The sequence below is a fragment of the Sorex araneus genome, chromosome X, assembly GCF_027595985.1.
Source record: "Sorex araneus isolate mSorAra2 chromosome X, mSorAra2.pri, whole genome shotgun sequence".
NCBI lineage: Eukaryota > Metazoa > Chordata > Mammalia > Eulipotyphla > Soricidae > Sorex > Sorex araneus.
The window spans coordinates 291,185,835-291,206,473 of record NC_073313.1 but is presented as its reverse complement, the minus strand read 5'-3'; the positions used below and the strand labels follow the sequence as shown (position 1 = coordinate 291,206,473).

Below are 20,639 nucleotides of genomic sequence, written 5' to 3'. Positions count from 1 at the left end.
GACATTGTCACTATGTAACTCTTTGAAACTGTTTAGAGTTTAACAGAGAAAAAAGCCTTGGCAGAAAAACAAGTCATCTTAAAGCCTGGTAGGTTCCAGTAACGGGAGGGGAGCTGCAGGCTGAGCGTGGTCTAGCGTGAGATGGCTTCTTGGCTGCCACTGGGACCTGAGCTGCTGGTAACACACTGCTCCTGCTTTGCTTTTCGCTCTCGTTGGCCTGTGGTGACTGACACACAACAAGTGCAGGGTCTTGGTACTGAGTATTAGGTAGGGCGCTGCCAGGGGTGTGGCAGCCCAGGCCTTGGCGGGGACTCAGCCTGGGCCTCCTGCATACGTGCCAGTCCGTTGAACCATCTCTCCGGCCCTCCTGAATGATTTTTAGGAAGTTTTTGTGTTTTGGTCTTTTTTTTTTTAAATTTTATTTTATTGAATCACCATGTGGAAAATTACAATGCTTTCAGGCTTAAGTCTTAGTCATACAATGCTGAAACAACAATCCCTTCACCAGTGCCCATATATACCACCACCGAAGACAAAAAAAAAAAACCACACCACCGTACACCTCCCGTCCCCCCCCTCCCGCCTTGTAACTGATAAATTTCACTTTACTTTCTATTTACTTTGGTTACATTCAGTATTTCAACACAAACCTCACCATTATTATTAGGAGCACCCCACTAGAGTCAGACCTGTTGTGAAGAGAAATGAGGTCGCGTGGCCGCTACTGCGCAGTAGCAATTCGATCATTGCAAGCTTGTAAACCCCATCTGTGGTCATCATAATATGGCGTCCCCACTCCCTTCATCCCCGGGAGGGGACAGACGAGAGAGTGAAATACCTTTCCCCTCCCAGGCGGGCATGGGGTTGCGGCTTAGTTCTCTGGCTGGAGACAATCTGCAAGGAGCAGTCCATGTTGAAGTTGGTTCAGCTGGGTCTGGATTCACGCTCGTGCAGCTGTGGAGGAGCCGCACACGCGTGCAGCCCCCGGGGTCACATCTCTGTGTTTTGGTTTTTAATAGTTTTTGGTGTTGAGATGGTGTTCCTTGTGTTCTTTATTGAGAATTCAATTGAATAGAATTGAATTCAATTTTAATTGAATTATGATTAGATGCACAGTTACAAAACTGCTAACTGTTGGGTTTCACTCATACAATGTTCCAACACCCGTCCCTTCCCCAGTGTACATTTGCTACCACCAATGTCCCAGTTTCCCTCCTGCCACCATCACCCCCATCCTACCCCGCTCCCGCCCCAGCCTGGCTCTCTGGCAGGCAGACACTTTTCTTCTTTCTCAGTCAAGAAGTTCTCAGTTAATCCATCTGGATCTGGGCTTTTGTTTTTGGGAAGACTTTTGATTACAGTTTCAATTTCCTTGATAGTAATGGGTCTATTCAGGTATTCCAAGTCTTCTTGGTTCAGTCTTGGGAGATTGTAGGAATCCAGGAATTTATCCATTTCTTTTAGGTTCTCTTGTTTTGTGGCATACAGACTTTCAAAGTAGTCTCTGATGATCTTTTGAATTTCATTGGTTCTGTTGTGATGTCCCCCTTTTGATTTCTGATTCGGTTTATTAGGGTTTATTCTCTCTCTCTCTCTCTCTCTCTCTCTCTCTCTCTCTCTCTCTCTCTCTCTCTCTCTCTCTCTCTCTCTCTCTCTCTGTGAGTCTTGCTAGTGATTTATCAATCTTGTTTATATTCTCAAAGAACCAGCTTTTGGTTTCATTGACCTTTTGGATTGTTTTTTGGGTTTCCATGTCATTAATTTCTGCTCTACATTTTATTATTTCTTTACTTCTTTCTGGTTTGGGTTCCTTTTGCTGGTCCTTTTCTTGAGCTGTGTAGGCCCTTTCTTCCTTCCTGAGGAATGCTTGCAGTTCTTCCCCTTAACACAGCTTCCAAACATTTAAAGAGAACCCTTTGCCAGTTCTTCTCAAGCTTTTCCAGGAAATTGAAGAAACAGGAACTCTCCCAAACAGTTTCTATGAGGCACATATCTCCCTAATACCAAAAGCAAACAAAGAAAACTGTAGACCAATATCCCTGATGAACACCGATGCAAAGATCCTCAACAAAATATTAGCAAATAGAATCAAACAACTCACAAAAAAAGATCATACACCACGACCAAGTGGGATTTATTCTGGGGGTGCAAGGATGGTTTAACATTCAGAAATCAATCAGCATAATTCATCATATCAACAAAAGTAAAGATAAAAACCATATGATCATATCAGTAGATGCAGAGAAAGCATTTGACAAGATCCAATACCTGTTTATGATGAAAACTCTCGCCAAATGAGTTTTGAAGGAAATTTCCTTAAGATAGTCAAAGCTATCTACCACAAACCCATGGCAAGCATTATCCTCAATGGGGAAAAACTAAGGGCCTTTCATCTAAGATCAGGGACAAGACAAGGATGCCCACTCTCACCACTTCTGTTCAATATAGTACTGGAAGTACTTGCAATAGCTGTTAGGCAAGAAAAAGACATTAAGGGCATCCAGATAGGAAAGGAAGAAATCAAACTCTCACTACTTGCAGATGATAATGATACTATATCTAGAGAATCCTAAAGCCTCTACCAAGAAACTCTTAGAAACAATAGACTTGTACAGTAAAGTCGCAGGCTATAAAATCAGTACCCAGAAGTCCTTGGCCTTCTTATACACAAATAATTAGACAGAGGAAATCTACATGAAAAAAAGCAATCCCATTCACAGTAATGCCCCAGAAAATCAAATATCTCGGAATCAGCTTAAATAAGGATATAAAGGACCTCTACAAAAAAAGTATAAAACACTACTCCACGAAATAGGACATGAGGAAATTGAAACATATCACCTGCTCATGGATTGGGAGAGTCAACATTGTCAAAATGGTGATACTCCCCAAAGCGTTACAAAATTCAATGCGATCCCTATAAGGATACCCATGAAATTCTTCAAAGAAATGGATCAAGCAATCCTGAAATTCATACAGAACCACAAATGCCCACAATTCTTGGAAAAAGACAATGGGAGGCATCACCTTTCCCAACCTTAAACTCTACTACAAAGTGGTAACAAAACAGCATGGTACTGGATCAAAGGCAGAGCCGCAGACCAATGGAACAGGGTGGAATAACCCTACACACAACCCCAAATGTATGGTCATCTAATCTTTGATAAGAGAGCAAGAAATGTGAAGTGGAGAAAGGAAAGCCTTTTTAACACATGGTGCTGGCATAATTGGACAACCACATGCAAAAGAATAGGCTTAGACCTCAACCTAACACCATGCACCAAAGTCAGATCAAAATGGATTAGAGACCTCAACATCAGACCGCAATCTACAAGGTACATCGAAGACAAGGTCTGGAAAACCCTCCACGATATTGAAGCTAAAGGTATCTTCAAAGATGACATGCAACTGACCAACCAAGTGGAAGCAGAGATAAACAAATGGGACTGTATTAAACTAAGAAGCTTCTGCACCACAAAAGATACAGTGACCAGAATACAAAGACAGTCTACAGAATGGGAAAGGATATTCACCCAATACCCATCCGATAAGGGATTGATATCAAGGGTATATAAGGCACTGGTTGAACTCTACAAGAAGAAAAATCCAAGACCATCAAAAAATGGGGTGAAGAAATGAACAGAAACTTTCTCAAGGAAGAAATACGAATGGCCAAAAGGCACATGAAAATATGCTCTTCATCACTAATCATCAGGGAAATGCAGATTAAAACAACTATGAGATACCACCTCACACCACAGAGATGGACACACATCCAAAAGAACAAAAGCAATCGCTGTTGGCGTAGATGTAGGAAGAAAGGGACCCTCCTACACTGCTGGAGGGAATGCCGACTTGTTCAGCCCTTCTATTTTTATTTATTTTATTTATTTATTTTGGTTCATCCCTTTTAAAATTAGAAATTGAGCTCCCATTTGACCCATCAGTACCACTTCTGGGAATATATCCCGGAGAGGCAAAAATGTATAGTAGAAATGACATCTGCACTTGTATGTTTATCGCAGCACTGTTTACGATAGCCAGAATCTGGGAAAAAACTAGTGCCTGAGAAGATATGACTGGTTATAGAAACTTTGGTACATCTACACAATGGAATACTATGCAGCTGTTAGAAAAGATGAAGTCATGACCTGTGCATATAAGTGGATCAACATGGAAAGCATCATGCTAAGTGAAATGAGTCAGAAAGAGAGAGACAGACATAGATTGCACTCATCTGTGGAATATAAAATAACAGAATGGGAGACTAGCACCCAAGAATAGTAGAAATAAGTACCAGGAGTTTTGCTCCATTGCTTGGAAGCTGGCCTCACATGCTGGGGGAAAAGACAGCTGAGATAGAGAAGGGAACACCAAGTAAAGTGTGGTTGAATGACCTGCTTGGAATGGGAGATGTGTGCTGAAACTAGACTATAGATTGAACACTGTGGCCACTCAATACCTCTATTGCAAACCACAACATCCCAAATGAGAGAGAAAGAACAAAAGGGAATGCCCTGCCACAGAGGTGGGTAGGGGGGATGAAGTGGGGAGGGGGCGGATACAGGGATCATCAGTGGAGGAGAATGGGCACTGGTGGAGGGATGGGTACTCGAGCATTGTATGACTGAAACACAAGCACGAAAATATATAAATCTGTAACTGTACTTTCTCAATGATTCATTAATTAAAAAATAATTAAAAGTTCTTGGTTTTAATGTAATGTAGTTTATCGTTCATCGTTCTTACAGATTATGCATCTATTATTGTTTGTATAAAAATTTATAGATCCTTTTGTTAGATATTTTCCTAGGTGTTTCATATCATTGATGCTTGTTGCAAATGGTTTACTTTTTTTGTTGTTGCTTTTTGTTTGGGGGCCACACCCAACTGTGTTTTGGACTTACTCCTGGCTCTGTGCTCAGGAATTTATTTTTCTTTTATGTTCCTAAAAGGATGAAGGAAATAGCCAAAGTTTATTTACTTGTTCTTAGGTGCTAGAAAGCATAGAATCAGTGCTTTTCAGTACCTTAGAATCAGTAAGATGTAGATCAAAGGCTTCTGGTCTTCATTATGGTGACGAGACTGAATGCACCAGTGAGATGGAGGGAAGCCGAGGTGCTGTGGGGAGGTTGGGCTCAGGTTCTTAGAGTTCTCACAAAGGCGAGCGTCTAGCACACCCCACCAGCAGCTCCCCAAGAGTTGAATTCCATCCTTCTGGAGTGCATTGGAATCTTAGGATCTAACCATTTTTTTCCTGAGTGTTTTAATTGGTAGTGGTCTCCTCCCTTTTGAATCCTTACCTGCTTGTTCTCCCTTTCATTTAAATTTAACAAATAGAAGTGATTTTCTGTAACAAGGGAAAATAGGAATGTTGCTAACTTATGTGAAAGAAATGTCTGTCATCCTATCTTTTATATTCTTTGTTGTGTTTTTAAATTGCATTTTCTTGCTTGTTATGCTGGCTGTCACACCTCTCTTGACTGTGACTTCTTGTTCTGGCCATCCATGATTAGAAATCCTTGTTGTCAGATTTGAGCTCTTCCTACCACACTTGTCTCAGAGGTTTCTGTTCTGTGCCGAGCTGATTAATTATGATTCAGAGTGGCTAGAGGTTATGGGGTATTGATTTTTTTTTCTTTCTTCTTGAGTCAGTCTTGGAACTTTTTCTAAGGATCTACCCATTTTTTCCCTGAGTGTTTTAATTGATAGTGGTCCCCTCCCTTGTGAATCCTTCTCCGCGTATTCTCCCTCTGCCCTCTCTCCTGTATGCGTCGGTGCTGTCCTTGGCCTCGGCTGCTGCGCCAAGGACGGTTCTGGTCTCTGCTTCTCTGCTCGGTGAGCAGCTGAGACACAGAGCACTTGTCCCTCGCTGCCCCCCACGCACACACCCTTTGGTAAATTTGCAGTTTCCAAGCTACTCTGTGCACTCCGTGTCTTCAAAGAATAAAGTTTACTTAAACCTTGGCTCATTTTAGAGTAAATATGTATAGAGGAAGGGATTTGAAGAATTTCCAGCCAAGAACTTGAGTCTTAGGATGTCTTCCTCTTCTCATATCACTAAATGTTAAAGTAAATACAGTTTTTAATCATCCTTTCCCCTTGTTTCTCAGCTTTTGATACTTGGGGGATTTATTTCATTTCTCTTAAAATAAGGAAGTTTTTCTGATAGCCCCATTTTAATCATTAAGAATTGGGGGAGATAGCTGAACTGGCACACTGAATTCAGTTCCCGGCAAGGCATGAGTTTATGTTGCATGTTATTATATAAGCCCAAACTGTGGTGAATCACTTTGGATCCCTAGTGTGTACCTTTGAAGTTCTTCTCTTGACCTTTGAGTTTCCTTTTAATTTTTTTTTTTGCTTTTTTGTTTTCAACATGGACCTGCACAGCTACCATTTTATGTCCTATCCATATTTTCAGCTAGAAGTGAAAATAGAAATTTAAATAGAAGTGATTTTCTGTAACAAGGGAAAATAGGAATCTTGCTAACTTATGTGAAAGAATTGTCTGTCATCCTATCTTTTATATTCTTTGTTGTGTTTTTACAACAATAATATATACAGTAATATATTTAGCTCTGATTCCTTATGTCATGTTATCCTCTTAAATCCATCAGTAAGAGAGTGGTGATTGTTCTTATTTTTTAGTGTAAAAACTGAGACTTAGATTTCTCACAGTGAGTGAGCACTTAGACTTGCTTTTGGGACTCTTTGAAGTTAAGGCACGTGCTCGTTCCTTGACTTCACTCCAGTCTGCCAATGATGCTGGCAAGGTCAGAAACGCTTCAGTGAGCAGTATATATTTGTTAGCATATTGCACAGATGTTTCTCTCTAGAAAAGGAACTACGTGTTAAGATTTCTTGCTTCTGCTATGCAGTATCTATATGTTAAAATTTTAAATCATAACTGTTTTCTTGACAAATAGTTTAAAGCTAAAAAAAAAAAAAAGAAGAAGAAGAAGAAATAGAGGGCTTTGTTGCTGGGTCTTGTTCCTGCTTAGTTCAGGTCCTAAATATGCTAGGAACAGTGAAATCCTGCGTGTTCCCTGGAAAGCCATAGGTTTCAGTGATTGCGGTCTGGCGGGTTTTGTAGAGAGGAAGATAATGACATTTATGGTACAATCCAGAACTGAGATGAAAAAAAATTTTCTTTTAAGTTCAAGATTTATGCTAGATAGTACAGTAACATTTGTAAAGCTCCTGCCTTTTTGATAAGTGTCCCCTATGTGTGTATGGCCTTGGCTTTGTAGATCTAGCTTCTCATCCTCAACCCCTGAGGTATAAGCAGGGTTATCCTTCTTACCTAAGAGTAGCAAATTTACCTTCATTAATGTAAAGAAATACGTGCACGGGTGCACCATGTTCTTAAGTGGCGAGACTGGAATTCAGTCTCCTCTGCTTGCCTCCTCTCCTATCATTGCAAGCCCTTGCCCTTTTAAAAAAAGTTTGCTGACCTTACTAAGCTGCAGACAATGTCTCTTCAGGTAATTGGGGTATGGATGGTGGAACAAGATTTTTACATCATGGATCACCTTCCTGGATGACACTAAGAGTTAGAAGTACATAAATAAAATGCAAGAATTAGGGGACGGGGTTACACATGTCAGATGCTGGCTTTTTTTTTTTTTTTTTGGCTTTTTGGGTCACACTCGGCGATGCTCAGGGGTTACTCCTGGCTCTTCACTCAGGAATCACTCCTGGTGGTGCTCAGGGGACCATATGGGATGCTGGGATTCGAACCCAAGTTGGCTGCATGCAAGGCAAACGCCCTACCCTCTGTGCTATATTGCTCCAGCCCTGAGATGCTGGCTTTCTTATTAGAAAGTAAATTGTTCAGTTGTTCTGGGGGAGTTTGAACATAACAGTGACTCTTAGTGCCCTCTTCTGAGTTACAGCGTTTCCCTTAGTGTGCAAAAAGAAATAGAAGCCCAGTCTGCCTATTGTCCGTTGTCTACAAGTTGTTCACTCAAGTCATCCTGAATAGAATAAGCAGAACACTAGATGAAAGACAACCATGCGAGCAAGCCGGGTTCCGAAAAGGATTCAGCACGATGGACCATATCCACACAGTGACCAAGCTCATTGAAGTTTTGCGAGAATTCAAGAAGCCTCTCTAACATTCATTGATTTAAAGAAGGCTTTTAATTTTGTTGAGATTGAAGCAGTCATTGAAGCCCTAGTAAAACAGGGCGTTCAAACTCAGTACATCAGGATCCTCCGAGAGCTGTATTACGGATTCACCACGAGGATCTCACCATTCTACAAGGAAGTGATCATTGACGTAAAGAGAGGGTTTCGGCTGGGTGATACCATTTCACCAAAACTTTTAAGTGCCACCCTCGAGAACGTCATGTGACAACTGGAATGGGAAGGAATGGGAGTGAAGATAGATGGTTGGCAACTATACTACCTCCGCTTAACTGATGACATAGTTCTAGTAACATTAGCCAGGTGGCACAAATGCTGGCCGACTTTGACCGTGAGTGTGGAATGGTCGTACTGCAGCTGAATCTCATCAAGACAGTGTTCATGAAAAACGAACTAGTCCCTGACATTCCATTTGCTCTCAATGGAACAAACATCTATCTCGGAATGCAGCAGCTATGTGTACCTGGGTTGAGAACTAAACATGAGGAACAACTTGGCACCAGAACTGCACAGGAGGAAGGGAGCAGCATGGAACGCCTTCAAGAGCATTGAAGAAGTGGCTAAGAGGACAAAGGATTTCCGGCTCCAGGCACATCTTTTCGACTCCACCGTTCTTCCTGCACTAACGTATGTCTCAGAGACCTGGGCTCTATGAAAACAGATTGAGAACGCTCTTCCGGGTATCCCAAAGAGGAATCGAAAGAGCTGTGCTTGGAGTATCATGTTTCACTCAAACGAGAGAAGGAATCCGGAGTTCTGACCTCCATCGACAGATCAAGAATCAGGGACGCTGTCACGTTTGCCAAGGTGTCGAAAATCAGATGGGTTGGACACGTAATGTGATTTAGAGATGACCGCTGGATTAGAGCTGTTACTGACTGGATTCCACGGGACATCAAAAGACCTTGTGGCCGCCCACCTACGAGATGGTCAGACTTCTTCGTCAAAATCCTGAACAAAACGTTTGAGGCTCTTCCTGTTCCTGGAGCGAGCAGACGCCATTGGGCTACACTAACATGTGACAGGGACGAATGGAGACGTTACTGGCACCCACTCGAGCAAATCAAAGATCAAAGGAATGACAAGTGATGATGACATAAAACTTAAAATTTTAATTGTTAATTCAGATAAAATATTGTATGCTTTAAACATGTCAGATTTTATGGCTTCCTTCAGACTCCATGGCTCACAAAACCTTAAATATGTACTAAACTGTGTTGCATTTTTCAGAAAGGAAGTTTGCTTGACCTCTGTATGCCATTAGAGAACAGTGTTCTGGTTTTTCAGTGTTCTTTTTGTTTGTTTGCTTTTTGTCAATGCCGGGAATTGGACCCTACGCTTCATAGATGATACAAGGCAAGTAGTCTGCCCCAGAACTATATCCTTTATACCCGCTGTTGCTTTTATTGTTAGTTTTTGTTTTGTTTATTTAATATTGCCAGCTAGCATAGGCCATGTCATTTTAACTTTAAGAGCGTTTTGATAAATACCACCAAATTGCCATGCAGAAGAAAAATTTTTCCAAATATTAATATGTGATTTCTAAATATTTCATAATTTTCAGTTGTAAATTTCTTTTTTGTCTTAAAGTTATGAAAGCTTTTTATTTTCCTAGTGATTTTTAGTTTAATATTTGGTTATTAGTTCCCATGGTGGTCAAGATGTAGTCTTTATAATTTTTAAATTGCATTATGCAGGAATGGTTGTATAAAATCTTAAGAGCAGTCTAAGCAGAAATCATGTAGTCATTACCCAGAATAAGAAATAGAAAATTACCAGTGTTTTTTAAAAATTATTATATTTTTGTAAACCCAAGAGTTGTTACCAAATTCAAGCAGAAGAAAATTACCAGTGTTTTAGAAACTTCCCATATGCCTTTTCCTAATGTGTTCTCTCTCTCTCTCTCTCTCTCTTTCTCTCTCTCTCTCTCTCTCTCTCTCTCTCTCTCTCTCTCTCTCTCTCCCCCACAACAGGTGGCCATTTCCTTGGTTTTTATATTTTTACTTGAAATGTATATATACCTAAACAATCTGTCCTAGGGTTTACAAAGTAAATTGACTCATATTTATCTGTCATTTCTTTTTCTCAGCATTGTTTAGAATTTGTGCATGGAGATGCAAGGAACTAGTTTATCATTCCTGCCGTCTGTCATAAATATACACTAATGGAGTAATGAGGCTTCACTGGGGTGTTTCTAAATTGAACTTACTGACTCACTCCTGCCCCTCACTTCCCAAAACTGCTGTTTATTTTCTTCTCTTAAGTAGTAGCTCTTCTGCACATCTGCTAAAGCCAGACATTTGGTAGTGGTTTGGGATGCCTCCCTCTTCCTCTTTCCCCATTTCCAGTCAGTGCTCAGTCCTGTAGATTTTACTCCTAAGCATCTATGCATGTCTCCACCATCAGGACTTTGATTCACTGATGTGGCTCCACAGTACCCTGGGGTGCAAGCAAGCTGGCGTTCCTCTTTTCCTGGTGCTCCCTCTCACTGCAAAGGTGGCTAACTTCAGCCATTGTTTGTTCTCACTCCTTCCTGCCTCAGAGCCTTCGGAAATACTCTTCCCCTCTGCCTATAGAACACTGTTCTTACTCATTCTTGCTCATCTTTCAGAACAGAAAGTCTTCCTTGCCCATCAGCCCTTAAATGAGGTCATAGCTCTCATAGCTCCTTTTTGTTACTCATATTTTGTGCCACTCTCTCCTGCCCCTACTTAAAATATTAATCGTCAGTTGTGGAAGAGCTCGTACCTACTTCCGTCAGAATCAGCAGTCGATGAAGTCTAATAAAGCCAGCAACCTCAATAGGGATGCGTACTGTAAATATTTCTATTTTACGCTTAAAAGTATAACTGCAGGGGTCAGAGAGATAGTACTGGGATAAAGGTCTTCTTGCCTTCCAGTCAGCCAACCCCAGTTTGATATCAAGCACCATAGGTCCGTCTGTCCCCCAGCCCCCACCAAACCATGAGTTATGGTTCCAAAACAACAACAACAAAATAAGATAGCTGCTTGTTCAGCTGTCAGTTATCTGGTTAAGGGACCAATACCTTTTCATGGAGAGTATGCTCGTTTCTTCATTGCACTTCTGTCTTGCTTATCTCATAGTTCTTACATTGCTTCTTTTATTTCTGTAACCTCCCTCTCCCCCCCTCCAAAAAAAAAACTTTACACAGTGTATCATCTCATATATCCAGCTTGGATTTTTTTTTTTAAAACTAAAACAAGAATTTAGATCCATCTGGTTAATCTTCAGTTTGGAGTCCTTATAGATCTTTGTGATATTTTTCCCAATTTTTGGAACATTTTTCTTCCATGTGGTTAATCCGTAAGTAACTCTTTTTCTGTTTATTGAGAGGGGGTGGGGTTCAGCAGTGCTTAGGGGCTCCTCAGGTCTCAGTGCTCAGGTGACCTTGTGCCAGGGAGTAGACGCTGGGCTCCCGCACATACACATGCACCCTAGCCCTTTGAAAAACCTCTTGTCATTACTCAGGTGTTGTGCCACTCTCTCCTGCGCGTTCCAAGATGACTCTTTTTGAAGGAGTTCCAAGTTACTCGGCCCAGTTTTCCCCACCCATGGTTAATTAACAATTAAGTGACATCATGACAATAGCTTTTCAGGACCAGGCTGAGAAGCTAACCTAATTCAGTGAAAGTATGGCTTGCCGGTAGTAGACATCAATAGCCTGGCTGGAGCAGTGGCTGCGCATTGCTCTAAGTTCACTGTACGTGGTGTGCTGTTTTAGTGTACTATTATATGGTAATGCCAAAATTAAATCACATGACCATTTAATATCCCAAAACACTCAGCTCTCAAAGCGTCCTCTCTTGCCACTCTCTGGGTTCTTGCTGATGTTTGTTTTTAAATCTAGTTACAAGGATTTAAAAAAAAAAAAAGACATGAGTAATCTAGATCATACAATGACATACTGAAGTACCATTTACGTACATATATTAACCTAATGGTACTCAGATTCTTTTAAAGGACTGGAGCTAGGACAACTATGGACTGGACTCCTGGGTCAGTCTTAATATTCAACACCTTAGGGGCTGGAGCAATAGTACAGCGGGTAGGGCGTTTGCCTTGCACGCGGCCGACCCGGGTTCGATTCCCAGCATCCCATATGGACCCTTGAGCACTGCCAGGACTGATTCCTGAGTGTAGAGCCAGGAGTAACCCCTGAGCATTGTCGGGTGTGACCCAAAAACCAAAAAAAAAAAAAAATCAACACCATGTTATCTTTTAAAAGTTGCTGAAATGCCACTAAAGTATCAGTCAAAATTTTGATGCCTTCCAAATGTGTTCCAGCTTTGGTTACAGTAACTGAACAAGTGTCTGTTGGAAAGATACTGCCATAGCCCAGGAATCTGGATCAGTGTTTCTTAATTAGGGGGCATGAGGCCTCCCTATTAGCTTCCAGGATATCCAAGGGGGTGCTTATGTGAAAGGTTCATAAATGGGGGCCACAGCCCTGGACTAGTGGGCCAGAACAAGGGCAGGGGGTCCCAGGAAGGAAGCGGCACTGGCCGGATGGCTGGGCAGTAGGACAGGGCAGCTGTTTCTGGGTCATGGTCTTTCGCCTCACTCCTGGGGGCATGAGGCCCAGACTTGATGGATTTCATCTATTTCTTTAAATCATGGATCAAGGGATTGAGAGAGAGACAGAGAGCACACAGTGCTTGCTCTCCCTGTGGCCAACCCCTGTTTGATCCCCACGCCATGTGGTCCTCCTGGGTGGCCTGAGACACCCCCCCAACACTCTGCACCCACAGGCCCTGGTGTGAGCGCTGGCCAGTGAGCCAGGAATCTTGAGTGGTCTCTAGGACTCCTGAGCACCATTTGGGGAGACCCCCCCCAAATAAAAGTTACGTACCATTGAAATGAATTGCTGGAACTGGAATGGTTTCACTTACTTCATTTTATGGGGATTTTGTAATGGGCAGTTTGCCATAAAGGGGCTGCTGACAGTAGTTTTGACAGTCTGCATATGTAAATTTTAACGCAGTTAAACCTCAGTTTTTTCATAATTCTAATGTGGTTTATCATGGTTAGTACAGTTTTTCAAATCGGTGCAGTAGTTCAAAGGGCTGGCACATGAGCTTGTCCTGCCATTGCAGGTTAAGTGCTGGATCCCGAGTGGTCCTTCCGGCACTTGGGGGTGTGTTCTCGGGCACTAGTCCTGACGCTGTGGACTCGCAGATATCGGGGTGCCTCCTTGGTCCTTGTGCGGACTCTCCTATGGAGTACATCTGCGTTCTTCCCCGTGTGACAACCTCCCATGTCGTGTTCCCGTCCCAGGAAGCCCGCGTCCTCCGGGAGCTCGGAGACAAGCAGTCCCAAGTCTGTCTTCAGACTCTTGTGTCTTGCTAACAGTGCAGCCTCACGGTAGATCAGAAATAGATGCGTTAGTTAATGTCTTGCAAAAAACGGCGGCCATTTCTGCTTGCTCTGCTTGTTTGTACAACTGGCAAAGGGCTGTCTAAGGAGGTAAGTGGCCTTGAGTTTGGTTGCTTTTTGGAGCAGGCATTCTTTAGGTATGATTTACTTGTCAGATAAATATCTTCAAATAGTTACAAAATGTATCATAAACATAGAGAAAAGAGGCTTTTTTGAAAATTACTCCTTGGTAGAGTTTATAGTCTTATTTTCTAGTAAGAGCCAGATAAGGAAGCATTTTAAGCTGGGCCAGCTACATACAGTTTCAATCAGGTGTTTGGGGTGGATTGTTTTGTTTGTTTGGGGGCTGTTTGGGTTTGGGAGGGGAAGGACCTTTTGGTGCTTGGGGGCTACGCACAGCTTTGTGCTCAGAAGTTATTCCTGGTAGTGCTTTAGGGACCCGATGGTCTCAGGAGGGAAGTCGGACCCCCCCACTCAGCCCTCAAAGCTTCCTCTCTCACCGTTCTCTGGGTTCTTATGTTCGTTTTTAAATCCAGTTACAAGGGTTGAAAAAAAAAAAAAGACATTCTCATTGTCCATACAAGCAGGCCACATCCTCTATTTGAGCCTCTGCTCTAGGTTAGTACCACAAATCATGAAATCCCATTGATCATCGATTTCTCGAGCAGTCTCAGTAACCTCTCCATTCGTCCTATCCCTGAGATTTCAGAAGCCTCTCTCCACTCGGCCTTCCCAACAATGCCGCATTGGAGGCTCTTTCAGGGTCAGGGGAATGAGATCCAGCTTGTTACTGGAGAGACTCTTTGGCATATGAATACACCATGGGAAGCTTGCGAGGCTGTCCCATGTGGGCAGGAAACTCTCAGTAGCTTGCTAGTTTCTCCCAGAGGGAGAAGTAGGTTATAAGATATTGCGGAGCCGCAAAGTGGCCACAAGCTTCTGGGAGCTTGCTTTTAAGTCTCTGGGTGTTGGCTGTTGATGGGATTACACACACCTGGGTTCCTCTGCCAGTACCTTCATGTGTGAGGCCTGTCCGAACGTGTGGAGAAGGGCCTTGAGCATGGCTGTGGCTAGGTTCCGGAGGTCTTCGGCCGCCGGGAGCTCTGCTTGGGGCGGGGAGGGAAGCTGGAGCCCATCCCCTCTGAGGGGTCCGAGGGAAGACAGCCAGGCGTGCAGGCAAGAGACTCTTGCGGGCAAGGTTAGTACCATCCGGTAGAAATAGGACTTCAGCCATCTAGGTGACTTTAAATTTTCTAATAGCCACATTAAAATCTGAAAAACATTAAATGGTAAAATGTTTTGTTGTTTTGTTTGGGGGCTGCGCCTGGCTGTGCTCAGGGCTTATGCCCGACCCTGAGCTCAGAGATTACAATCCTGGCGGGCACAGGGACCAGATGGGGGTCGGGTGGAACCCGGCTTAGCTGTGTGCAAGGCAAGTAAGTGCCCTCCTCGCTATACTACATCTGTAGCCCCAAAACTGTAACATTTAAGAAGTTGAATAAAGAACATACTTTTCCTTTTGTAGTATTTGAGGTAGTACTTGAATTCTTTCAGGTAAGGAGGCGGAAATCAGTGTGATGATAAAATAAGGTTGCATGGGCAAAAGAAACCCAAGTTTTTGAGTGGGTTTGTTGCTTTTCTCCTGAGTTCTGAGTATTTTGTTGAAAGGAAATGAAAATTGAGGACCAAGGGTCTGGTGACCATCTTACTACCAAAGGAAATGTTTGCATTGTCCCTGTAGCGGAATTCTTACCCATTATCACTGAAATTCCTAAGGAGAAGGGGAATGTGTACCTGCTAACTATTTGGGCTGTTCACACACAACTCTGAATAACTTACTTTTCTCTTTTTTCCTATTTTGCCTTAGTTCATATAGTCAATGGATAAAGTGGGGAAGATGTGGAATAACTTCAAATACAGGTGTCAGAATCTGTTCGGCCATGAGGGAGGAAACCGGCATGAAAACAAGGACCTGAGCTCCCAGCTCTGCTCGTCTGTCCGGGAGACGCCGGGGAGTGTGGTGGACTCGGCCCCCCAGCAGCAAAGCAGCCCCCTGCGGGAAAGCGTGGCCTTGCAGCTGGCGTTGAGCCCTGCAAAGAATCCTTCAAGGAGAAGCCAAAACTGCGCTGCGGAAATTCCCCAGATTGTGGAGATTAGCATTGAGAAGGATAATGATCCCTTCGTGATCCCTGGAACGAGACTTGCGAGGAGAGACTCCTACTCCCGACATGCCCCGTGGGGTGGGAAGAAAAAACATTCCTGTTCTACAAAGACACAGAGCTCTCTGGACAGTGGCCGCGGCTTGGGCAGGACTCGGGGCGGGCTGCCCCGGAGGGAGCGGCGGCTGGGGGTCAGCTCCCTGCACGACATGGACAGCGCAGCAGGCAGGGCCGCGGGCGCCCGCTCCCTGAGGCAGCGGCTGCAGGACACCGTGGGCCTGTGCTTTCCCGTGAGGACTCACAGCAAGCAGGCCAAGCCCCTGTTCTCCAGCAGACGGAAAATCCACCTCTCCGAGCTGATGCTGGAGAAGTGCCCTTTTCCAGCGGGCTCGGACTTAGCCCAGAAGTGGCACCTCATTAAGCAGCACACGGCACCGGTGAGTCCACACTCGACATTTTTCGATACGTTTGATCCATCCTTGATCTCTACCGAAGACGAAGAAGACCGGCTTCGCGAGAGAAGGCGGCTTAGCATTGAGGAAGGGGTCGACCCCCCTCCCAATGCGCAAATCCATACATTCGAGGCCACCGCACAGGTTAACCCGTTGTATAAACTGGGACCAAAGTTAGCTCCGGGAATGACCGAGATCAGCGGGGACGGCTGTGCGGCTCCTCCCGCCAGCTGTGACCCGGAGGAGGACTCCACCACGCTGTGCTTGCAGTCCCGCCGGCAGAAGCAGCGCCAGGCATTAGGGGACAGCCACCCCGGCAGGCAGGGCGCGTGGAAGGTGCACACGCAGATCGACTATATCCACTGCCTGGTGCCCGATCTGCTGCAGATCACGGGAAACCCCTGCTACTGGGGCGTGATGGACCGCTACGAGGCCGAAGCCCTGCTGGAGGGGAAGCCCGAGGGCACGTTCCTGCTCAGGGACTCGGCGCAGGAGGACTACCTCTTCTCCGTCAGTTTCCGCCGCTACAACCGCTCCCTGCACGCCCGCATCGAGCAGTGGAATCACAACTTCAGCTTCGACGCCCACGACCCGTGCGTCTTCCACTCCTCCACCGTGACGGGCCTCTTGGAGCATTACAAAGACCCCAGCTCCTGCATGTTCTTCGAGCCATTGCTCACCATCTCGCTGAACCGGACCTTCCCCTTCAGCCTGCAGTACATTTGCCGCGCCGTCATCTGCCGCTGCACCACCTACGACGGCATCGACGGGCTGCCGCTCCCCTCCATGCTACAGGACTTCCTCAAGGAGTATCACTACAAGCAGAAAGTCAGGGTCCGCTGGCTGGAGCGGGAGCCCGTCAAGGCCAAGTGAACGCTCCCGGCCGCCCAGCGCCTGGACTCCGCCCCGCTCCCCGTGCACCACACAGTACACGCACGGTGAGCAAGCGGGGCCAATGTCTGGCAGGCGCGCTCTGCGCTCTCCAGACGTGCCTGTGAGGATGAGGGGACAGTGTGACGCTGTCCCGTAAGCAAGCCTGCAGAAATGTCACCGAGGGGTGGGTTTTTGTTGGCTGCAGTAGTTGAGGCAACTCTGGGGCATTTGCTACGAAGAATTCTATTTCTTACTGGAGAACAAATTATTAATATTGGATGAGGATCTCAACAGTGTGACTAATATTTGAAATTATTTTTTCTAAGAATTTTTCTATAACCTTCTGAAAGTAGAATAGTAATGTTTATAGTTTCAATAAATCAAGCTTTGGAAGTAAGAAAAAAAGAATAGACTGCCTTCCTTTTCCGGAGGGGGGGGGGAAATGCAATTTTTTGGCCATAAGGGCATAGTGCAGTTAAGTGTTGATAATAGTTTATAGTCAGTCTCCCTTTCTCTTCTGCAAAAGGTACTTGTTAAGAAAACGAGGTTTTCTAAATAGTAGTTATTACAATTTCAGACTTATGAAAAGTTGGTAGTAGAATTTTATTTAACAGCCTTAGGAGTTTTGTTTTTTTTTTTAACAAGTGCTTTAACTTAAAACACATTTGGAATAGCTGCTGCAATATAGTCCCTGTGTGTGTGTGTGTGTGTGTGTGTGTGTGTGTGTGTGTGTGTGTGTGTGTGTGTGTGTAAGTTAACATGTGTAGTCTTAATTTTCGGTTTGTTAGAGTGGACCTTTTTCTGTATGCCCATGCTGAGTTTGTGAACCATGGAAAAATGAGACTAGAGGATGCCCACCCAAGTCAGAATAACAGCTACAGTGGTTGCTACAGTTGAGATTACTGTTAAGCTGTAATTAGTAATTTGGATGGCAGTATTTATCTCTTTGTTGTAAACTCTCATAGTTGAATTGCTTAAGTACAGCTTACATAGAATTTCAGTGCAGTTAATTTTCAATGGAAAATCTGAAGCCTAATACACAGATTCAAAAGGTACTGTACATTCACGTGTCTGTAAATAACTTTACTTAGCACCTTTTTTTGTCACAATAGAATAGTAGGCAATACTACTGGAGTGAGCCCTTTTGGAAGAAATACCAAGTTCTGGTGTCTGCTTCTTAGTATTGAACTGCATTTACAGTTCTGTGCTAGACATTTGCACTATGGTAGTTGAATCCATCCTTGTGTCTTTTTAAAAATGAGTTCTGTACCACTGGTAAGTGCTCCTTAGTTCCCTTACCTGCTGCTACAGAAAGTTATTTCACACCCTGATGGCTATTGCCAAGGCTTACAAAAAAGAAAAGCTATATTTGTATGCAACACCAACCCTTTGACTGCTAATGTGCGTTTCTGCTTGCTGTGCCTTGTTATGGCTGCTTTTTTGTGCTAATAAAGTATGTTTGGTGTTCTCCTTGCATATTTGCTGTTTTATACATTTGCAACAGTTTCTCTTGTAAATGGTTTGGGTTTTTAAAATAAGCATTACCTGACAACCTACTATAATTAATGCAGAATTACTGTACAGTCTGTTATTGGACTAATTCCAAGTAAGTGAACTTACTCTCATATACTGTGGAGCAGTATGTGTAATTACTTCACATACTGTACAGTCTAGATTATCACAGAGAGCAGAAACATTGGCTCCATCTATTGATTTCTCTGCTCTCCGTGAAAGTGAGACTACCAGTGATATGCTAGAGTAAATGAGTCGTACTTCTCACTGCATCCGAAACAAGTTAACTGTTCTAATGACAGCATCAGCACCACTTATCGGTTAGGGGACCATTTTAATTAATAAATGCCCAAAACGTAGAACTTTTACCAAAGACCTGTCCATTTTAAAGCAAAATGGGGATTGAAGGGACTTCAGTTCCTGTTATTTCTAATGGAAGTCCCTGAAGAACATATACCAAAGTGTTTGAGAACTTCATCAAACCTACTTTAAAGCATATGTGCAATTAAGTTGTTATGATGTAATTATATTGCATAACTGTTGGGTCTGTTTTCTTGAGCTTATAATGTACCTGGAAAATAAACCTCTTGGAAAATAAAAAGTCCATATGATTATTGGAGAAGGACTATATATGCAAACGAGATCTTGTTTTAAAGAGGTAGCTTGAAACTCCAAGAAAGCACTTGATGTTTTATATGCTCGTAGCAAATTGATGTTCTAATTGTAGTTTTATAGAAAGTATTAGTGGTTTTATGTATTTCAGAACTTTCATATGTTACATGGAAATTGTTTTAATGTGTAAATATTTGAGTTTGTGTAAGCATGTATACACTGCGCTAAAAGTCAAGTTTCAATTTGTATGTAATATTAATATGACACTTTAGGTTAAAATTTTTTCTCAAAAAAATTAGTGGCTTAAATTTTTGAAAAGAAGAATCACCAGCATGAACTTGCACCTCAGTCTAACTCACTGTGTGTTTTCTGAATCCTATTGTGGCCTGTCAACTTCATTGGTGATTTCATGGTGTTTTTGAAGTGCAATTTAATACGAACCAAGACATTCTTTGGAACTGTGCACTGGACATATCATCATAGTGGAGTATTAAAGCTAAAGAAAGGTGGTTCTGGTTCACATCATTCTCATCCTTTCCTAGACGTAGTCTCTGTGGTCGGAGATGGCTGCACGCGGACAGTTTCCATTCATTATACAACCATAAACACTATTACTGCCCTTGGATTTAAAATCAGAGGGATTTTAAGTCTGGCGAGATAGTACAGCAGCTAGGGTGTTTGCCTTGCATGGGCTGATTCTGGTTCTAGCCCTGGTGTCCCATATGTTTCCTGAGCCCGCTAGGATTAATTCCTGAGTGTGGAGCCAGGAGTAAGCCCTGAGCATTGTTGGGTTTAGAAAAAAAGTAGAGGGGTCAGAGAGTACAGTGTCAGGCACTCACCTTGCATGTGGCCAGCCTAGGTTTGGTCACTGTCACTGCATATTATCCCCCAGCCCTACTGGGGTATGTCCTGAGCATAGTCAGACATGGCCAAAAAGAAAATCAAGTACATCTCTCTGTTTCCCTTATGCCATTCAGTTTGATTGACCTGTATCTAATGTTGGGTCTTTTTATTCATTTGTATTAATTTACATAGAGAAAACATAGGATCTAGAAACCCATTCTGCCTCAATAAAAAAAATTTTGTTGCCAGACCCATAGTACAGCAGATAGGGTGTTTGCCTTCCACACTGCTAAACTGGGTTCAGTTCCCAGCACCCTCTGTTGCCACCTAAACCCACCAGGAGTGAGCACAGAGACAGGAGTAAGCCCTGAGCATTGCCAGGTGCGACCCCCCCCTCAAAAAGTGTGTGTGTGTTTTTTGAAGCAGTTTGGCTTAAATATGTATTAGTGATAATTCAATTTATATTTCTCGTGCAAGAATTGGGCTTCAATAAATCTTGCTCCACAAACGCTTTAGAAGTTTACACAAAATGGCTAAATTTAATGCTTGAATTCTGAACTTCATTTGGACAAAGTTCAAAGTTTACAAACATTTTTATTTGACGTTTTGGGCTGGTTGCTGTTAATCTTCATCTCAAGCTTC

General features: G+C 43.3%; 1 protein-coding gene across 4 annotated transcripts in view; it reads left to right on the top strand.

Annotated features, from left to right (window-relative positions):
• The window catches only part of SOCS5 (suppressor of cytokine signaling 5), a 49,554-nt gene extending 29,890 nt beyond the window's left edge, over positions 1–19,664 (top strand). For all 4 annotated transcript variants that reach the window (XM_055121419.1, XM_055121417.1, XM_055121418.1 and 1 more), the window contains one exon: positions 15,414–19,664. In XM_055121419.1, the coding sequence (XP_054977394.1) occupies positions 15,426–17,030 (1,605 nt within the window). In that variant the 5' untranslated portion in view covers positions 15,414–15,425 and the 3' untranslated portion in view covers positions 17,031–19,664. The remainder of the gene's footprint in view (positions 1–15,413) is intronic.
• The last annotated feature ends 975 nt before the right edge of the window (positions 19,665–20,639 follow it).